Source organism: Patiria miniata, unplaced genomic scaffold (assembly GCF_015706575.1).
Source record: "Patiria miniata isolate m_02_andy unplaced genomic scaffold, ASM1570657v1 HiC_scaffold_26, whole genome shotgun sequence".
Classification (NCBI taxonomy): domain Eukaryota; kingdom Metazoa; phylum Echinodermata; class Asteroidea; order Valvatida; family Asterinidae; genus Patiria; species Patiria miniata.
Genome location: NW_024037065.1, coordinates 1059481 through 1077023, shown reverse-complemented (window position 1 = coordinate 1077023; position 17543 = coordinate 1059481). Strand labels below are relative to the sequence as shown.

Sequence of the window (17543 nt, the reverse complement as noted above, 5' to 3'; positions counted from 1 at the left end):
ATTTCCAGTCCTAAACGGCGAGGCAGGAGCTTTAGCACTGGAATTATTCAAACTAAATTTAAGTTATAGATCTTGACGTTAGTTTAACTTAAAAGGCAGCCCAGTACCAGTGGAAGGGTTGAGCGCAATCTCGACCCTTGCGCAAACTTATTGTACTCCATCCCAGGTTGATTTTCCTTTGAATGCAACCCATTCATTAGAATGATTATCAAATCAGAAGGGAGTACAATAAGTTTGCGCAAGGGGTCAATATTGCGCTTAACAGATATTTAACGCACGTTAGATGGTCATGCCGCAGCCCAATAAACTGATAAATGTGGCTCAAGTACTGGACTTGCTTTCGTACTATTAATCCATATGTCCTTGTGCACAAATTTTGGGCGGAATTTCCCCCCCCCCAAAAAAAAGTTCGGCAACACACAAACACGATAGCGTCCATATTCCTCTAATCTGCTTGAGGTCAAAGTTCAATATCGTGGTTTCAAAATTCCACTGCACACGTGCCAACTTTTCCACAGCGGATTGGTGACTGTTGCCTGTCATTTAGGATTCTTCGGCCTGAAGACGTGCACCCGAATGCGTGATCTGTAACTGTTCGGCAAGGACCAAATGACAGGCAACAGTCACAGATGCGCTGTGAAAAAGTTGCACGTGCATTGTATCACGACCCTTGACCTCAAGCAGATTACAGGAATATAGACGACATCGTGTTTGTGTGTTGTCGAAATTCCGTAGAATTCTGCCCAAAATTACAAGAATTAGACTAACTTAATTCATGTTTTCCCTCAATTAAATAATCGTTCCTTTAATTTAGATTACGTATTTAGCCGGTGACGGCAAAATTACAGGAAACGAGATTTCGCCAATTGTCTTTTCTAATAATATCAATGTCATATTCGCTTTCAGATTCGGACAACTACATGTGGGCCTACATTAGATCAGAGTTTGCTCCTTCACGTCCTTCCGTCAAGTTGTGCTATGGTCTACTGGGTACCGGTACTAGTGGTGTGGCTCCTGAGCGGAGGGTTGTTCTTTTGATCCAGCTTCGAGGCTTAACGGAAGGAATCTTCCTCTTTTTCCCTTTCTTGTTTTGGCTTTCTTTTGCAGTTTTTCTCCTTAACAGTTTAGCCCAGTTTGGCCTATTGGATGGTGACAGCTTTGAAAATAACAGCGATGCTGTTCAAACCCCTCAGCCAGAGTCAAGTTTTCATCCGAAAACCATAAACCTTTTACTCAACATAGTGACCTTGATCTTTGGCCTTTGACCCCAGAACCAGTCCCAACATGCCTGTACCAATGGGATGCCCCCTACCTAAGTTAGACACCAAAATTTCATTTCTAACTCAAGTTATCATTAAGAACCATTGACATTTAACTCACCACAGTGACCTTGACCGTTGAACCCAAAAACCGATCCCAACTTGCCTGTACCCAAGGGATGCCCCCTACCTAAGTCAGACACCAAAATCTCATTTCTAACTCAAGTTATCATCCGGAAACCATTTACCTTTAACTCCCCATGGTGACCTTGACCTTTTGACCCCAAAACCAATCCCAACTTGCCTACTCCCAAGGGCAACCCTCTACCGAAGTTAGACATCAAAATCTCATTTCTAACTCAAGTTATCATCCGGAAACCATTTACCTTTAACTCACCACGGTGACCTTGACCTTTGACCTTTTGACCCCAAAACCAATCCCAACTTGCCTACTTCCAAAGGCAATCCCCTTCCAAAGTTAGACATCAAAATTTAATTTCTAACTCAAGTTATCATCCGGAAACCATTTACCTTTAACTCACCATGGTGACCTTGACATTTGACCTTTTGACCCCAAAACCATTCCCAACTTGCCTACTCCCAAGGGCAACCCCCTACCAAAGTTAGACACCAAAATTTCATTTCTAACTCAAGTTATCATCCGGAAACCATTTACCTTTAACTCACCATGGTGACCTTGACATTTGACCTTTTGACCCCAAAACCATTCCCAACTTGCCTACTCCCAAGGGCAACCCCCTACCAAAGTTAGACACCAAAATTTCATTTCTAACTCAAGTTATCATCCGGAAACCATTTACCTTAAACTCACCACGGTGACCTTGACCTTTGACCTTTTGACCCTAAAACCAATCCCAACTTGGCTACTCCCAAGGGCAACCCCCTACCGAAGTTACAACCCCAAACGGCGTTTCTTACTCAAGTTATTATCCAGAAACTGAGCTGCCCGGACGGACGGACACACATCCAGACCTACGTCCGGACGGACGGACGGACGCCCTAGGCGATGACAATACCCCTCTAGCCTCTCGGCTGAGGGTTAAAAATAAAACCACACAGAACGTGTCCACAGTACTCAAACTCTTCACAGTCTCTGCAGGGAAACCTTTCAATCCGAAGTAAAACAAACTAGTTTTTAAAGCATAAATGGAGATTAATTTCTCACCACTCCACTGCACTGTGAACTGTCATGCTCTTAACATGTCCAACCACTCTGGACAGTACTGACTTTGTATTGACTTTCAGCTGATGAACGTAGTGAATAGGTCTAATTTGTTTTAGATAAACTTTAATAGTTGCCCAAACTTTATATTTTTACTGTCAGGTTGGGGAAAATGTTTTTGATCAGAGCAAAGCTGAAGCCTACATACCCCTGAAAATTAAAGATATGGTAGATTCCCAAAGCGTATTTTGGAAGTGGCTTTAAGGCTTGTGGGGACATTTTCATTTACAGTATTAATGGAAGTAAGGTTAAGCAATTTCTTTGCCCATATTTTTACTTTTCTGAATAGATGAATCCATGCAGTTGTGGCTTTCAATCTGGAAAGGCTGATTCTTATATATCCCACTACAATTTTGAACATCAAAATCAAACAAAATTCATATATAGTTGTCCATTCATCACCTGTTCCGTAAGGTCTCAACCTTTTGCCACCTTCAATCCCTACGCACTCACATCCTCACTTTCCACAGCAAGCACAACAGAGACAAACCCGCCCAAGTTCCTCAGGAGCTTTGCCTCACATGTAACCTTCCTTTGTGCCTGGAAAAATTCTGTGAATTAAGGGAACTAAAGAAGCACCTTGAAGAGCACATACGTAGTGGATATGCAATAGAATGCCCACTTGCAGCATGTACAAGTTCTTTTACTAGTGTTAATGCTTTCAGAAGCCATGTCTCTAGATACCTCAAAGAGGATCATGGTTTTGCAACAGCATATACGGCTGGTCACCCAGATGAATCTGGTGATGACATTGATGTTGATGCGGTCACTGATGAAAGCCAGGAAGACATCCAAAATGACGGGAAAGATTTGGAAGACACACTTTTTGAAACAGGCTGCTCTGTTCTATATCCAACTGCAGGCTAAATATCATATGTCAAAAAGAACGATACAGTTTGTGACTGACTTTGTTTCCGAACTCCATTGTCATACTGATCAGTACAGAATTCAACATTTGAAAGAGTGTCTTCTCAATGATAGTTTTGAAAAAAAAAACACTGTTAAAGAAATTGTTGAAGAACTTTAAGAAAATGATATTTTTAAGGAATGTCATGAAAAGATTATGTGTTCAGAACATTGCAGACAGGGATTGTATAAGTCTTTATTCAAGTACATACCAGTAGAACTTTTGCTGGGACGTAATGAAAAGAACAACAAAAACTGCTTCATGCACTATGTTCCTATCAGAAATACTGTGAACAGACTTCTGGCAGAAATGTCTGTGTATGAGCAGTATAAAAATCCTCAACACACAGAAGATGGTATTTACTCAGACTGGAAAAGTGGTACATGTTTCAAGAATACATGTACCAGTACAGGTGCAGATGTAGATGTCATCATCATTCATTCGGCTGCGGAGCAGGCGACCACAAGTTTCCTCCAGTTGATGCGATCCTGGGCTAAGGATGTAATTTGGTCCGGTTGCAGGTAACCCTCATGGTCTCCAAGAAGGCTCTGGATATATCTGGAATATAATGTTCGCTGTCGGCCAGGCTTTCTTTTACCATGTGGTGGAGTGTACATTGCATAAACCTTCGCCGGCTCATCGTCGGGCATGCGCAGAACATGCCCCAGGAATTTCAGCTGGCGGGTTCTTAGCTGGACTACAAGAGGGACTGTGTTGGTCAGGTTGTAGATTTGTTGTTTTTGGAATTCTGTCCATTCGCCTGATGTTCAACATGATGCGGTAACATGATGTTGCAAAGGCGTTAATTTTATCTTCCATATCATGTGTGATGATCCATGTCTCACAACCATACAAAAGTACTGTCACACAAGTTGTTTAAAACAGCTTCACTTTGGTAGATATTGGTATAACTGATCTCCTCCAAAGGTGTTCCAGTTTCCAAAATGCTGACCAGGCCAGAGCCTTTCGCCTCTTCAGATCACTAGCACTGGATCCCATCATGGATCCCAGGTATCTGAAGTCAGTCACATGGCTGATGGGACTGCCGTAAACTTCAAGTTTTGGCTCATGTATTCTGTCTTGGTGACACTGATCGTAAGACCAAGATCTGCAGCTGCTGTAGCAGTCCTGGAGAGCTGTGACTGGGCCCGAGATGTTGATGATTCTAGTAGGGCAATGATATCGGCAAAGTCCAAATCATTCAACATCTTGGCTTGATGTCTCCTAGATCGATGTGGGTGAGTCACAACTCCTGAATCTTCGGTTGACGAAGCCGCCTTCAAAAGGTAGTCAACAATTATGATAAATAGGAAGGGAGCGAGAACATCGCCCTGAAGAACTCCAGTTGATACTTGGAATAGATCTGATATACTTCCATCTACCATGACTGCACTGCTTGAGTTGTACAGAACTTGGAAGGCGTTAACCAAGGGCTCAGGGATGCCGTAATGTCGCAAAACGGCAAACATAACAGTCCTGTTAATGGAATCGAAGGCCTTCTTGAAGTCAATGAAAGTGACTGTCAGTGGGAGTTGGTATTCCTTGAAACCTTCCATAATCCTCCTCAGGATATGTATTTGCTGAGCACAACTACATCCTGATCTGAAGCCGGCTTGGTTGCTCCTCAGACGTGGCTCTGTATAAGAACGTATTCTGTTCAAGAGAATTTTGTTATGAACTTTTGCAGCTATGGACATGAGTGAGATACCCCGGTAGTTTGTCATGAGAGATAAGTCACCTTTCTTAGGCAAGCGAATGATGACATTTGATACCCACTGATGTGGTGAAGATAGGGTTGTGTAGACTTCAGCACAGAAGGCATGGATGGTATCACGCCACCTCCCTGCAGTGCTTCTGCTGTGATAGCGCAGTCCAGTGCTGCTGCCTTGTTTACTTTCATGGCTGCTATAGCTTCAGCTGTCTCTTCACGTGTAGGGGGGGGGGGGTCAATGAAGATAGGCAGGTCCTCAGCAGCTGGTGGTGGTAATTGTGGTGTTGATAGACCAGGATTATTTAGAAGTGAGCTGAAGTAATCCTTCCACTCCTCGAGCAACTCTTGGTCGCTAGCAGGGGCTGATCCGTCCCTCTTCTTAACCTTGACCTTTAGCTTGGAGTTCTTCCCGGAGAGGGTGTGGATGATTTTCCAAGTGGTGGTGTAATTTCCGTTTTGGTCAGCTAGTTTTAGCTCCTCCATCTGCATGTTGAGTGTAGCAGCTTCATCAGCCTTGTCGGACTCATTAAGTCTGGTGTTCAGGTTCCTCCATCTTTCTCTGGATTGACGAGACTTTAAAATGGAGTACTTCTTCTTGGCATCATCCCTTTCAACTTTCAGTCGGATGGTCTTGTCTGATACTCAACTTGGCATTCCACAAGTCTCACGCTTGCCAACCACTGTCTCTGCAACTTCCTTGACCGCTGCTTCAAAGTGTGCATATCTATCTGTAATACTTGGTGTGTCTTCCACATTAAGAACTTGGAATCGATTGATAGCTCCAATTGAAACATCTCTCTCGTGACAGGATCCTGCAGCTTCTTCCAGTTGAACTTGGGTCTCTTGCAAGGTTTTCCTTTGCTAGTTCTCAGACTGGTGACAAGCCGAATGCTGACGATACGATGGTCAGAATCCAATTCTACCGAGTTGTAAGCACGGCAGTTGCGGAGAGAGTTGATCCACTTGCTGTTGATTAAGATGTGATCCAGATGATATACTGATCCGGCTGGATGAGACCAAGTCCACTGGCGGCTTCTTGGTTGTGGAAATTTCATTTGAGCAGGTCTCATCTTATGTTCCTGGCACAGGTTGACCAACCGCTCGCCATTGTCATTTGTGGTATTATGGTGGCAATATCCTCCAATAACCTCGGGGTGAGAGAGGTGACTGTATAGCCAAACTCTGGCATTAAAATCGCCAAGGACAAGGTGGAGTTTGTGCCTCTTAACTTGGTCTAGATAGTCCGTGAGGGATGTATAGAAGTCATCTTTGTCTGGCGTTGGTAAACAATCTGTAGGTGCATACACAACAGTGATGCTCAACTGAGGATTGCCGTGGAAAGATGCAGAGAGGATTTTCTCAGAGACGGATTCAACACTTTGCAGGCACCTTTAGATGTGTCCAGACATGAGTAGACCCACACCTCCTTGCCTCTGTTTGGTTGCTGAACTGTAGACCATGACCCAGTTTCTATCGTCTGACCAAATTTCCTCTGTGTAGTTGGATGTGATGAGCCTGTGCTCTTGGATTCCGATGATGTCAACGCCTGCATCTGCACAGCCCATGAAGAGTTGGTGAATTTTACCTTTCTGATGTAAAGTACGCACATTATATGTAGATATAACAAGAGGTTCGAAGGCAGACAAGCGACCTTTATCAAGACCAACAGTCCGGGATGTTCTACCGGTTTCCCGCTGGTCCGTCATGGAGTCGTCTGTAGACAGCCGCCCGGCTACCTTCATAGTTTTACGCGGATTCTTCTTTGTGGTTTTCGTAATCGATTGGATTGCTGGAATTGTTTTAGTCCGGATCCAGCAGCTGCACGGGTGATTGGCCCTGAGACAGCTTGTTCCCGGAGACACAGCAGCCGAGGTCTACTGAATATGATGTAGATTGCCTCTGGTCAGGAACATGTTAGCCAGAGGTGGAGAAATAACTTATGATGACATGTTCAACATCAGTCCAACTAGACTAGATGGGTTGCTGATCATAGCTAACGAGCCCCACCTGCCCGGGTTTGAGATCAGAGTTCCTTCTCCTAGGTGAGCTGCCTCCCATGGCTGACGAGCCCCACGTGTCCGGAGCAATCTGGTTTTAAGGCGCCAGACACTCGCCTTTCACACCTCTGCCATCGGTTAAAACAGGGGTCGGCGCGCGAAGCCAAGCAGTAGGAGTTTGATTAGGAGAGGCTATTAGAGACGCTAGCCGTGTGGGATACTTCATGGATAGGGAGTGGCTCAGTTCTCCCTACCATCCCGGCCATTCCTAACCCTTTGAACCCTTTGATGTAGATGTACCTTTGCATATCATACTGTTTCAAGATGCCTTTGAAGTAGCAAATCCTTTGGGCTCTGCCAAGAAAAAAACATAAGCTTCTTGGTGTTTATATGACAATTGGAAATGTCCATTCATTTAAACGCTCAAAAATAGGCCAAATGCAGTTGGTACTGCTTTGTAAAGAGTCATATTACAAAATGTTCCCAGAAAAAGTGCTTGATCCACTCATAAAGGACACTTAGAAACAAATGGAATTGCAGGGCCAGAAGGTCAAAGGATACACTGTTACTTGTGTATGATATGCGGAGATAACCTTGGTTCACATGGTCTGGGTGGATTTTTGGAAAGTTTTTCTTCTCGTTATTTCTGTCGGTACTGTTACATCACTAAAGATGTGTTCCATGAAAATCCTACATCTGTTGGAGATCGGCGAACAAAACAAAATCACCAGGAATGTATAGACCAATTACAAAGTGACCCAAATGGCGCACATGTAAAAGGAGTCAAGGATGATACAGCTTTGAACAAATTGAAGTTTTTCCATGTTTTTAATGTATTGCCACCCTGCCTTGGCCATGATTTGTTCAAAGAGATTGTGGCATATGATGTCATGCTCATTTTGAAATACATGATTGAAACACAATGTTGGTTTTTTGTTGATTTACTTAACAAGAAAATTAATGAATTTTCCTTTCATGGAAATGATAGGAATGATGTGCCAGTTCAAATAAGTATGACCTCTAAAAGGCTCACTGGACATGCCGTTCAGAATTGGACTTTGCCTCAATTTCTACCCCTTTTGATTCGGGACAAAGTGAACACAGATGATGACATCTGGCAATTGTTGCTGAAACTGAAGTTAATTACAGAGTTAGTCACAGCAACTAAAATATCCAGTGGGCAAGTTGAATATCAACAGTTTTGTGTTGAGGAGTATTTGTCTGATCGTGCAAGGCTGTTTCATGACTTTACGTCCGAAGCACCACTATCTGGTGCACTATGCAGAACTTATACTGTGCTTTGGACCACTCATCTGGGTTTGGACATTGAGATTTGAAAGTAAGCATAAATATTTCAAATATTTTGTATCATCATCTCAAAACTTCTTAAATGTCACAAAGACTCTCTCGACAAGACATCAATTGTTGCAAGCCTCTTACAGCTCAGGTTGTCTGTATCCTCCAAAAGTGAAGGTTAGGAATGCGACTGCATTTGTAATGGAGCACTACAATGATCAGTTTGTAACCTGCTTGCAGGCATGTTCGAAGTTGAATCAAGAGTGTGAAGATGCATCGTCTATTACACATGATGTAAACTTTAAGAGGAAAATCTCATTGTCATGCCTGTGTGTTGCAGCCAGTTTGTTGAAATGGGAATTATACAGTGCATACTTCTTGGTGAACAGTCAGTGTACTTCGTTGTCAGTCGACAAGAATTTGAGAGACACTGTTCCTTGGGTCTTTTTCAGACGACTTAAGTGTGTTTGTGCTGAAGATTTACCGTATGCCTTCCCTCTTGAAATTTACAAGAAGTTTTGAAAGGAGTTTGTTGTTCCCAAAAGTTCATTTCTGGACTAATAGCTAAAGTCTGAAGCATTCCTTCTTGCAGCTCTCTTCAGCAAAATGAATGTACAATCTCAGAATACAACCTCCGTATCATCCGAAACTACGAGGACAAAATAGACGACATCCACAACAGAAGCCGTCGCAATAACATTGTCATACAGGGGGTGCTTCAGGGTTCCGAAGCTGGCTCAAAGTCCAGCGAAGATTTCGTCAGTGGGTTCCTCGCCAACCACATGCAGCTCGAGGGTGCCGACAGCATAGAAATCGACCGTGCACATCGCACGGGCCAACTACCTGCTACACCCGGAACACCGCTACCAAGACCCATCCACTGTCGACTTCTCCGGTATTCAGATAGACAGTTCATCCTCAAGAGTGCTTCCAAACATCTCAAGAATAACAAGTACAAGGGACACAACATATTCATCACGGATGATGTTACGCCGAAAGTGAGAGCTGAGCGTAAGGAGTTGCGAGAAAATCACCTGCGACGTATCCAGAAGGTCCACTTCGCGTATTTACCGTGGTCGGTACCAGCTTTGATCCGGTGTAAGGTCCGAGATGGCCCGTTCAAATCATATTGCCTTGGGGGAGCTGCATGATCGACCACAGTTTTCATGATTTTCTGTATACAAATGTATTCAATGCAATATTGTTCTCTGTTATACATGTATGTTGTTTCTGTGTTGTTCTATGTGTCCTGGTGTAAGACGGCATATCCCAAATGTTTACTCCTATTCTATACCATTGTGATATTCAGTAGTTTGTTGTATGCTTAATTATTTGAATGAGTCAAGCAATTCATGACTCTAGTATGAATAACAATATAGATTTGAATTAAATCTTCAAGTACCGAAAATTCCCTGTCAATATTATCGTCACCGTTTTCACGAACAGCCACATACTATATATATTACGTTGATTTTGAAGAAAAGTGTTTTCGAGATAATCGCAAAAGAAGTTTCTCATATTTTAAAACTTCAAGAAATACTACTTTGCAACAACTTTGTGCAGCAAGGAAACCATCACACGATTCTACGAGAGCTGAAGTTTTACATGAACCCGGTAATAAGACTTAATACAGCAGTTAATTAGTAAAAATTATTAGTAAAGATATGTGGCTCTTCGTGAAAACGCAAATTCAGGTTTTCGAGATATTGGCCCTTTCCAGATGTTCAACGTGTATTTCCATAGGCGCGCGTGAGTACGCGCGCGCGCTGAAAATGTAACAAAGATATGTGGCTCTTCGTGAAAACGCAAATCTCACTTGACCTACTTTTACGTATTTCCGTGCAATGGGTTTTGTACGCGTTCAAAGGGCCAAAATGTATGTGGCTCTTCGTGAAAACCCAAAATGCATTTATCGAGTTTTCTGCCCCTTGCAACATTAATGTAACTTAGAAATTAATGATGTTTTGCTTACAGAAACATGTCAAAATGGTTAAGTACATTGTTTTAATGCGAAATATTGAAAAAAATCAAAATCGAAATACAATTATTGACATATGTGGCTCTTCGTGAAAACGGTGACGTTATGACCAAGATGACACCAATACTAAATTACTGCATATTAATGCTCGTAGTTTGCCCAAAAATATAACAGGTATTGTTCAATATGTAAACTTATTGCAAACAAGCTTTTCAGTCATAGTTGGACAACTCTAATTCATGCATATTGTGGCGAAACCGACCCCTGACACTATTTGTGGCGGAATCGGTCATTGGCAGAACCCGGGGGGGGGGGACTGGTCTTATTTATCCCAGGACTCTAGCCGACTCCTATTATCCCACAAAAATATTTATTAACCTTGCGCAAGGATGAGCGGTTACCCTGACGCAAGGGGGGGATATAGTTAACGAACGGTGGACTTAGCCTAGGGGCAGTTCGTTTGGTGGAAATTTACCACCGTTTTGTGATTGTTTGTCTCAAGCGCGAACAGAGCACTAATTAATTATAATAACCTTCACAATACTTCAAATAATTATCACAAAGACAAATAATTTCAAGTACGATCAATAATATTGGTCTTATTCTCTGATCAACTATTCAATAATCTATATATATACACAATCAATCAATTTACACACTTATAATACACAGTTCTAATATTTCCTAATATCACAAATAAGCGTCAACTGCACCCGTTAGAATGATATAGGGTTACAATAATCTTCACGTGGTCAACTACACCACGTACAAAGTAAACGGGTATATTAAATCTCGGTGGTCAACTGCACCACTTAATAATAAACCTGGAGTCTCTACATAATACAAATCTCTAGTCTAATTACCCTTATCTAGATTTGGTGGACCTCAATTACCCTCACACAGAACCTGAACCTGGCTCAGTTCAGTGGAAGCAAACTTCAACAGGACCTCAATTACCCCTACACATATGTAGTAGACCTCAATTACCCTTACACAGAATAAATGACCCTCACAGAGATTAATGTGGACCGCAATTATCCTTACACAGATTTAGTGGAAGTAAGCTTAAAGTGTACCTCACAGGAACTCAGGGTAGAGTCAACCGGTCAGGCAATTTTGTCCAGTGGTTATGCGATCACCCTCAGCAGTCAGGCCCACCGTTCCGGTGTTCAACAGACTACAAGCAATTCCACACAACCCAAAGTCCTCCCAGCCTTCAACCAATTGTTTCCAACTCCTCCCTTTTGTTCCAACACTTATCCAACCCACTAATTACCCTGACCCACGAGTTACGATGAGCTGAAATTGTAATAACAATTGTCTCAACTACTCCGCAGTCTTAATATAAAAACTGCTGCACAACTGATCGCACTGAAGCTCACCTAAGCTCCTTTGATCTGGGTCGCTGCAATTTTTTCCGGCCACGGCTTGCGTTGTCGGCTCTTTTTGTTTTCCTGCGATAATAACAGTTATGTTAGTCTCGACGCCATCTTCCGAACTGTTGTGCGCATGCGCGAGTTTCATCAAGAGGTCACTGTATAATGAATATGCATAAGCCGTGACCCGTTCGCAAGTTTTGGCGCGACATGAATGATAAAAAGAGCAAATGATACTGAATATTCAACGTATCCTGAAAACATTCGACCAATAACAGTTCCTAAATACTTATAATATTAGAATACGACACAAAAGATGTTGTAAACAGTTCCTTTCCGCGGGAAATTCGGTGTAAATCTCCGCACCGCCATTCTCTTGCGCTCGTCGGCAAAGTCATTTTGTGTGAGTTTTTAGGTCTCTTTTTGAACGAAAGTGAATTTTATTAAGCAGGAAAAGGTCACTGGTATAATAAAAGAACATGGATTTGTATGTTGACAGATTTATGCAGGAGCAAACCCTCTACATTTGCCATAAAATGGGGGATTCCAAGGGCTTTTTTTCACGCGAGTGCAAATACGGGCGTAAATGTACATGTACATTGTATATAAATATGTACGGCCGGCCGGCCGCACGCGTGTACATAGTACATGTACAATACGTACGTCTGCTTTGTGATCGCTTCACACGCAATTTCCTTTATGAAATTGGGATAAAATGATAGCAACAAAGATAGACAAATGTAATAAGGATCAAAAGGAAACCAATCAGATTTTCGTCCTCTCTTTTTATTTAATTATTGAACATCACTCCAGGTCTTTCTGCAAATATATTCTGTTGTATAAATCAGGGTTGAGACTTGGAAAAAAAATTAAAATTTTAATTCATATTTCATTATAAGAATCTCACATTGTTTTATACATTTGTATCTTTTCAAGACAATGAGTATCAACACCAGCCAATTGCTCTTAGAATCTTCCTTTATTTACTCCCAAATCGTCTAAATTAAAATAAAAGCGACTCTAAAAAAATCTACAACAATTTCATTGCAATGTACAGTACAATTCTTACTCTGAAATCACAGGATCATTGTTTTCTAATCTAAACCATAAACACGATGCCATGTTGGTCTCCACAGCCCTGACAAAAACGTTTCAACTAATTTTATTTTGCTTGACCTAAAAATAATTGACACCATAAAACATCAGTACAAGTGAATTTACATTGTTGAAGTTCACTTTTTTTTTTACTCTAGATCAAATCAAGATGAATGATCAGCACATCAACAACCTTGAAAAATTGTGCAGGGTGTGTGGCGGCATTGTACAAAAATGGAAAAATAAAAAGAAAACCCTGAAGTGATTTAGTAATTATGCAGACAAAATAAAATCCAAATATCTCATAGATGTATCTGCAGACGAGCTACATCGTCATCCCACACAGATTTGCCATCTCTGCTATTCCAATCTGTACCTCCCCAAAAAACATCAACCTCCTAACGAATGGCCTCCCCATCCAGAAAGTGGAACATGTGCCATATGTGCTAAAGTGAACGATGACAAGACAGGTCGGCCAGCAGCTAAATATGCCAGACTGGAGAAACTGGATGGACATGAGCAAGCAACACAAGATGCAGTTGTTGAACATCTCAACAACTTGGCCATGACAACAACAGCATTTTGCAGGGACAATTTCACTACTGATGAGTCTACCATACGCTGTCAGATATGTAGCAAAATTCTTCACAGACCGGTTGAAACCCAATGTCAGCACATTTTTTGTTTAGAATGCTTGCATAGTTTGTTCATTGGGGCCTCATCCTCAACAGTGCTTTGTCCAAGTTGTAAAAAAAAAACACAAGTTTGATGGAGACAAAGCCTGTCCGCAATTATTTCATCCACACCATGGAAAATGCTAAAGTTACTTGTAGAACATGCAGAAGGGGTAGTTGGTTGAAAAATACACCAGAACACAACTGCTTTGACCCACTGACATCACAAGAAGTTGATGAGCACACATTCCAGGATATAATGAACAGGAATATATACCAAAACTAAGCTTGTAAATGCCTATCAAAAAAATACATGTTCTCTGCATGAAAAAAAAATTCATCATAAATAATGCAGTGTCACTATCTTATTTGTTCAGGTCGTCACCCATGCTTGTGTTGTACAATAACAAGTAAAGCTATGGCAATGAAGAAAGATGATCGGCCCCCTTGCACCCCAAGAAATCTCCAGACACTAACCCAGGATCACAACAATTTCACTGAAGCTGGAAGTTCTATCAAGAATGCCAAGAATTTCTACAATGTTATCGACAATAGCTTCTTTGTTGTTCCTATCAATTTGGTAAGTGAGAGGTAATCTGAAATGAAAATATGATAACTTCAAACAAAACAAATATTGAATCAATGTAAATTTTCAGCTTCCTCATTTATGTTTTGAAGGTTTGTCCCCCATCCCTACACGTAAGCCTTGGTGTATGGTTCACGCTTTTCACCCTCTTGGAGCAGGAATGCTGTACACTGCTTGAAGGTATAGCTGAAACACTGGCACGAGCCCCAGACAAGGTGCCCTCCTTACCCAATGGCCCCCTACCATTGCACGTGGCCAAACTCTCCGAGGTTTTTGCTGCCAGGGACAGGGCTGAGGAGATTCGCGGTCAGATTGATGACCTCAAGGAACAGCTAGCAGTTGTCGCGCTGATCAATGACACGGTGGATGTGCAGGATGTCACTGTGGAAACTGGAAAAGAGATCAAGAAACTAAATGAAGAATTAGCCAGACAGGTATTTTGCTTGCCCACAGATCATTATGCATTTTCAATTCCATAGCTACATGTGTTTGTCTGGCATTCAAGCTTTATTTACTGAATGTTTTTTAAAATCTATTTTTACAGGAAACAATAGCATCAGTCGCAATTCAACCAATACCTTCAAGAAACAACCCACTTCTCATAAAACTTGAAGAGACACTCCAAGAAATTAAAGTCAGACGCCAAGCTTACTACTCCAACACATTCATCGGCAATCATGTTCATAAATGCCTGAAGGTATGGTACATGCGACGGAAATACAATGGAACTTTATATTTATTCTTCACAAAATTTGTTGTAAATGTTAATCAAATTTGAATTTTTTTTACTACAGGAGGTGAACATACAAAACCTAACATCTTCAATCGTTGATGAAACGTCTCATCTCTGTCCAGCCAAGCACAAGGAGGCAGAATGCATCGCAGGGAAGTTTTCAACATTGTTCACACTGTTCTCCAAATGCCACAATGTTTACGATGCAAGTAGACACCTGGATTTGACAGAAATAACACAGCTTGGTAAGTGAGCATAACTTGGACAGGTAGAATGGATAAGTCAATATTAGAATAAAATACAGCAGCATTAAAAATGTAAATATACACACTTGTATTTATTAAATAAACGATTGCTTAAAAATCTTAGTTTACGTGTCAATGCACAATAATGATGGGCTACAAACTACCTTGTGCTTTTTTCTGTCTTCCTGCAGAGCATGACATCAGTACATTTCTGGAATTCTTTCGCTGCAACTTCCTAACAAAAACCATTCCTCCAAAAATGCACATGATGGAAGACCACATGATACCATTCATTCGTCGCACACAACACGGGCTGGGGCTGCTAGGGGAACAGGGGGGGTGAATCCATGCATGGGGTCTTCAACACACTCAACAGAAGATTTGCCGGCACACGCAACACACGGAAGAGCGATCCAGACCTCTTCAAGCTGGAATGTGTGATGAGGGAACATCTTCTCATGGTCAATCCCTCCATCAGAAATCTTCGTCCATCCAGGAGCCACCGTCAGAAGCGGAAGCACTCCCCAGCCAACTGAAGTCATCCTGGTATAGTCATCGTGAGCCTTCAACATGCCTAAAATAAAATGAGCGAGTATTAAAATAAAGTGCCTCATAATATAGTGTACTGATAGAATTAATTAATTACACAGCAGGGCCTAACTCAGAAATAGAATCTCATTCCTGCCAAAAAAAAAATACTAAGCCATCAAAAAATGTCCATAAAAAAATGCACATAGGCCTATAAAAGTATAACGATATTTACTCAATGGCGACAACATGGCTGGCGGTGACACCTTTTCAAAATTGGCACGGGCATTTAAACTCCTTGTGCAGTGCAGCCAGCTGCGTGCCGCAGCACATTGTAAATGGGTATGCTGCAATATGTGGAGGGTTTGCTCGTCCAATTTTGCGATTCAATCATTGAAAAGAGGTTAAATATAACAGGTGCAGTCAATTTTTCTGTAGGAAAATTCACTTAATGTAGTAAATGAAGAGAAAATCTACTGAACAATCACGAAAACATCAAAAACTCACGGTAAGAATCTGTTGACAGGTGCTTGTTTCGCGAATGATTTCACTTCGCTTGATCGACCGAACGAGCATAAAACGAGGTCAGCTAGAATCACATGACCCTGGCATGTCGTCATCGACACAAAATAGTCCTGAATATTCATTTATTTTGCTAAAGGAGGAGTTTGTTTTGTGTTTGTTTACATCGCCGAATCGCTCATGAATATTCATCACACGAATTTCGTCAACAGAGGGCGCACTGTATGCGTGCAAAAGCCGCGCGTGCGCAAAACTATTTGTCAGCTGGAAAACAGCGGTGGCCCAGACCTGTGCAAATAAGCGTCTGTGATTGGTCAAGGCGCGCACTATTAATATTCATGCTCTCGACGCGCATAAATAATTCATGAGTTAGACTCGCTCCAGGGTGTACTACCCTGTTTCGCCACAATATAAACTGATATATCTCATGCATGTGTGTACACAACAGGCAAGCTGAGGAGGGCCATCAAACAAACAAGGCAAATACGCGTGCAGGGGGTTTGTACTGTGCATATTGAAGAAAAAGTGAAAAGCTCTGCATTTTGTCATTTTTGAAGCAGATCTTTTTTTTTTCAAAAGGCATTTATGAAAAGGGATAAAATATGTTGACCTGGTTATTACCAATCAATTATAGCCTTGGGGTCATGGCCACTTTAATAGGCCTCACTTTCAGCTTGGTCTATTAACGGTGGTCACAGGTCTTCTTATTGAGTACTAATTTTTTTACGATGCCTGGTTATTAAAGCTGTTGACGTTTTTGTGTTTTTTCTTTGGCATGCAGATGATATTGTAACACATGCGCCAGACATTGCCAACCTTCTGCACGAGGTTCAGTGCAATACAGTACCTGTCCAACCGCAGAATCTCTCCAAAGAAGGTTGCTTAAAATTTTAAAGTTTGGTTTCATTTTCTGATTTATTTCTTAACAATTTTTTGTGTTCATCACTTAACATCAGTCAGTTATGTTTGTATTTTGTTTAACTTACTCTTGCAAGAAGTATTTTTATTAACCCCATCTCAATAATTGGCACCCTATTGGATTCAACAAAGTCTTGCACTTTGTAAGCATGAAGCCTATCTTGCAATTACAAAGGAAGTACACTGAGCATACGTGCAATTTTGTTTCAAAAGATAATACACTGTCCAGGTGATCCAGTAAAAATGCTTTCATAAACTGTCCAACAAAATGCAATGGCAGGAACATATTGTTGGATCCTGTTGAGTTTGTTATGGGTAGTTTCAAAATAATTCAATTTAATTCGTTGAATTACATAATTTACACACTTTGTTAAAAATATATTGTTCAGTACTAATTAGGGCATTTTTGTAATTTAAAGCTTCACTTATTTCAAAAAAAAATTGAATGTTTCAATATTTTCTTTTTTTGCATTTA

At 41.4% G+C, this 17543-nt stretch overlaps 2 protein-coding genes and 2 long non-coding RNA genes across 4 annotated transcripts; 1 reads left to right on the top strand and 3 right to left on the bottom strand.

Annotated features, from left to right (window-relative positions):
* Positions 1-4434: 4434 nt before the first annotated feature.
* On the bottom strand, positions 4435-5609 carry LOC119733684. The gene is made up of 2 exons (XM_038207074.1): positions 5186-5609; positions 4435-5045 (listed from the first exon to the last, which is right to left on the bottom strand). The coding sequence occupies exons 1-2, from the start codon at positions 5607-5609 to the stop codon at positions 4435-4437; spliced, it is 1035 nt and encodes a 344-aa protein (XP_038063002.1).
* Positions 5610-5737: 128 nt separating this feature from the next.
* Positions 5738-6862, bottom strand: LOC119733682 (craniofacial development protein 2-like). The gene is made up of 2 exons (XM_038207073.1): positions 6544-6862; positions 5738-6411 (listed from the first exon to the last, which is right to left on the bottom strand). The coding sequence occupies exons 1-2, from the start codon at positions 6860-6862 to the stop codon at positions 5738-5740; spliced, it is 993 nt and encodes a 330-aa protein (XP_038063001.1).
* A 6956-nt stretch (positions 6863-13818) lies between these two features.
* LOC119734017 lies at positions 13819-15785 on the bottom strand. Its single transcript, XR_005272009.1, has 3 exons — positions 15265-15785; positions 14940-15072; positions 13819-14512 (listed from the first exon to the last, which is right to left on the bottom strand). It is a non-coding gene; the product is annotated as an uncharacterized LOC119734017 (long non-coding RNA).
* LOC119734018 lies at positions 14467-15004 on the top strand. The gene is made up of 3 exons (XR_005272010.1): positions 14467-14556; positions 14667-14819; positions 14917-15004. It is a non-coding gene; the product is annotated as an uncharacterized LOC119734018 (long non-coding RNA).
* Positions 15786-17543: the final 1758 nt, after the last annotated feature.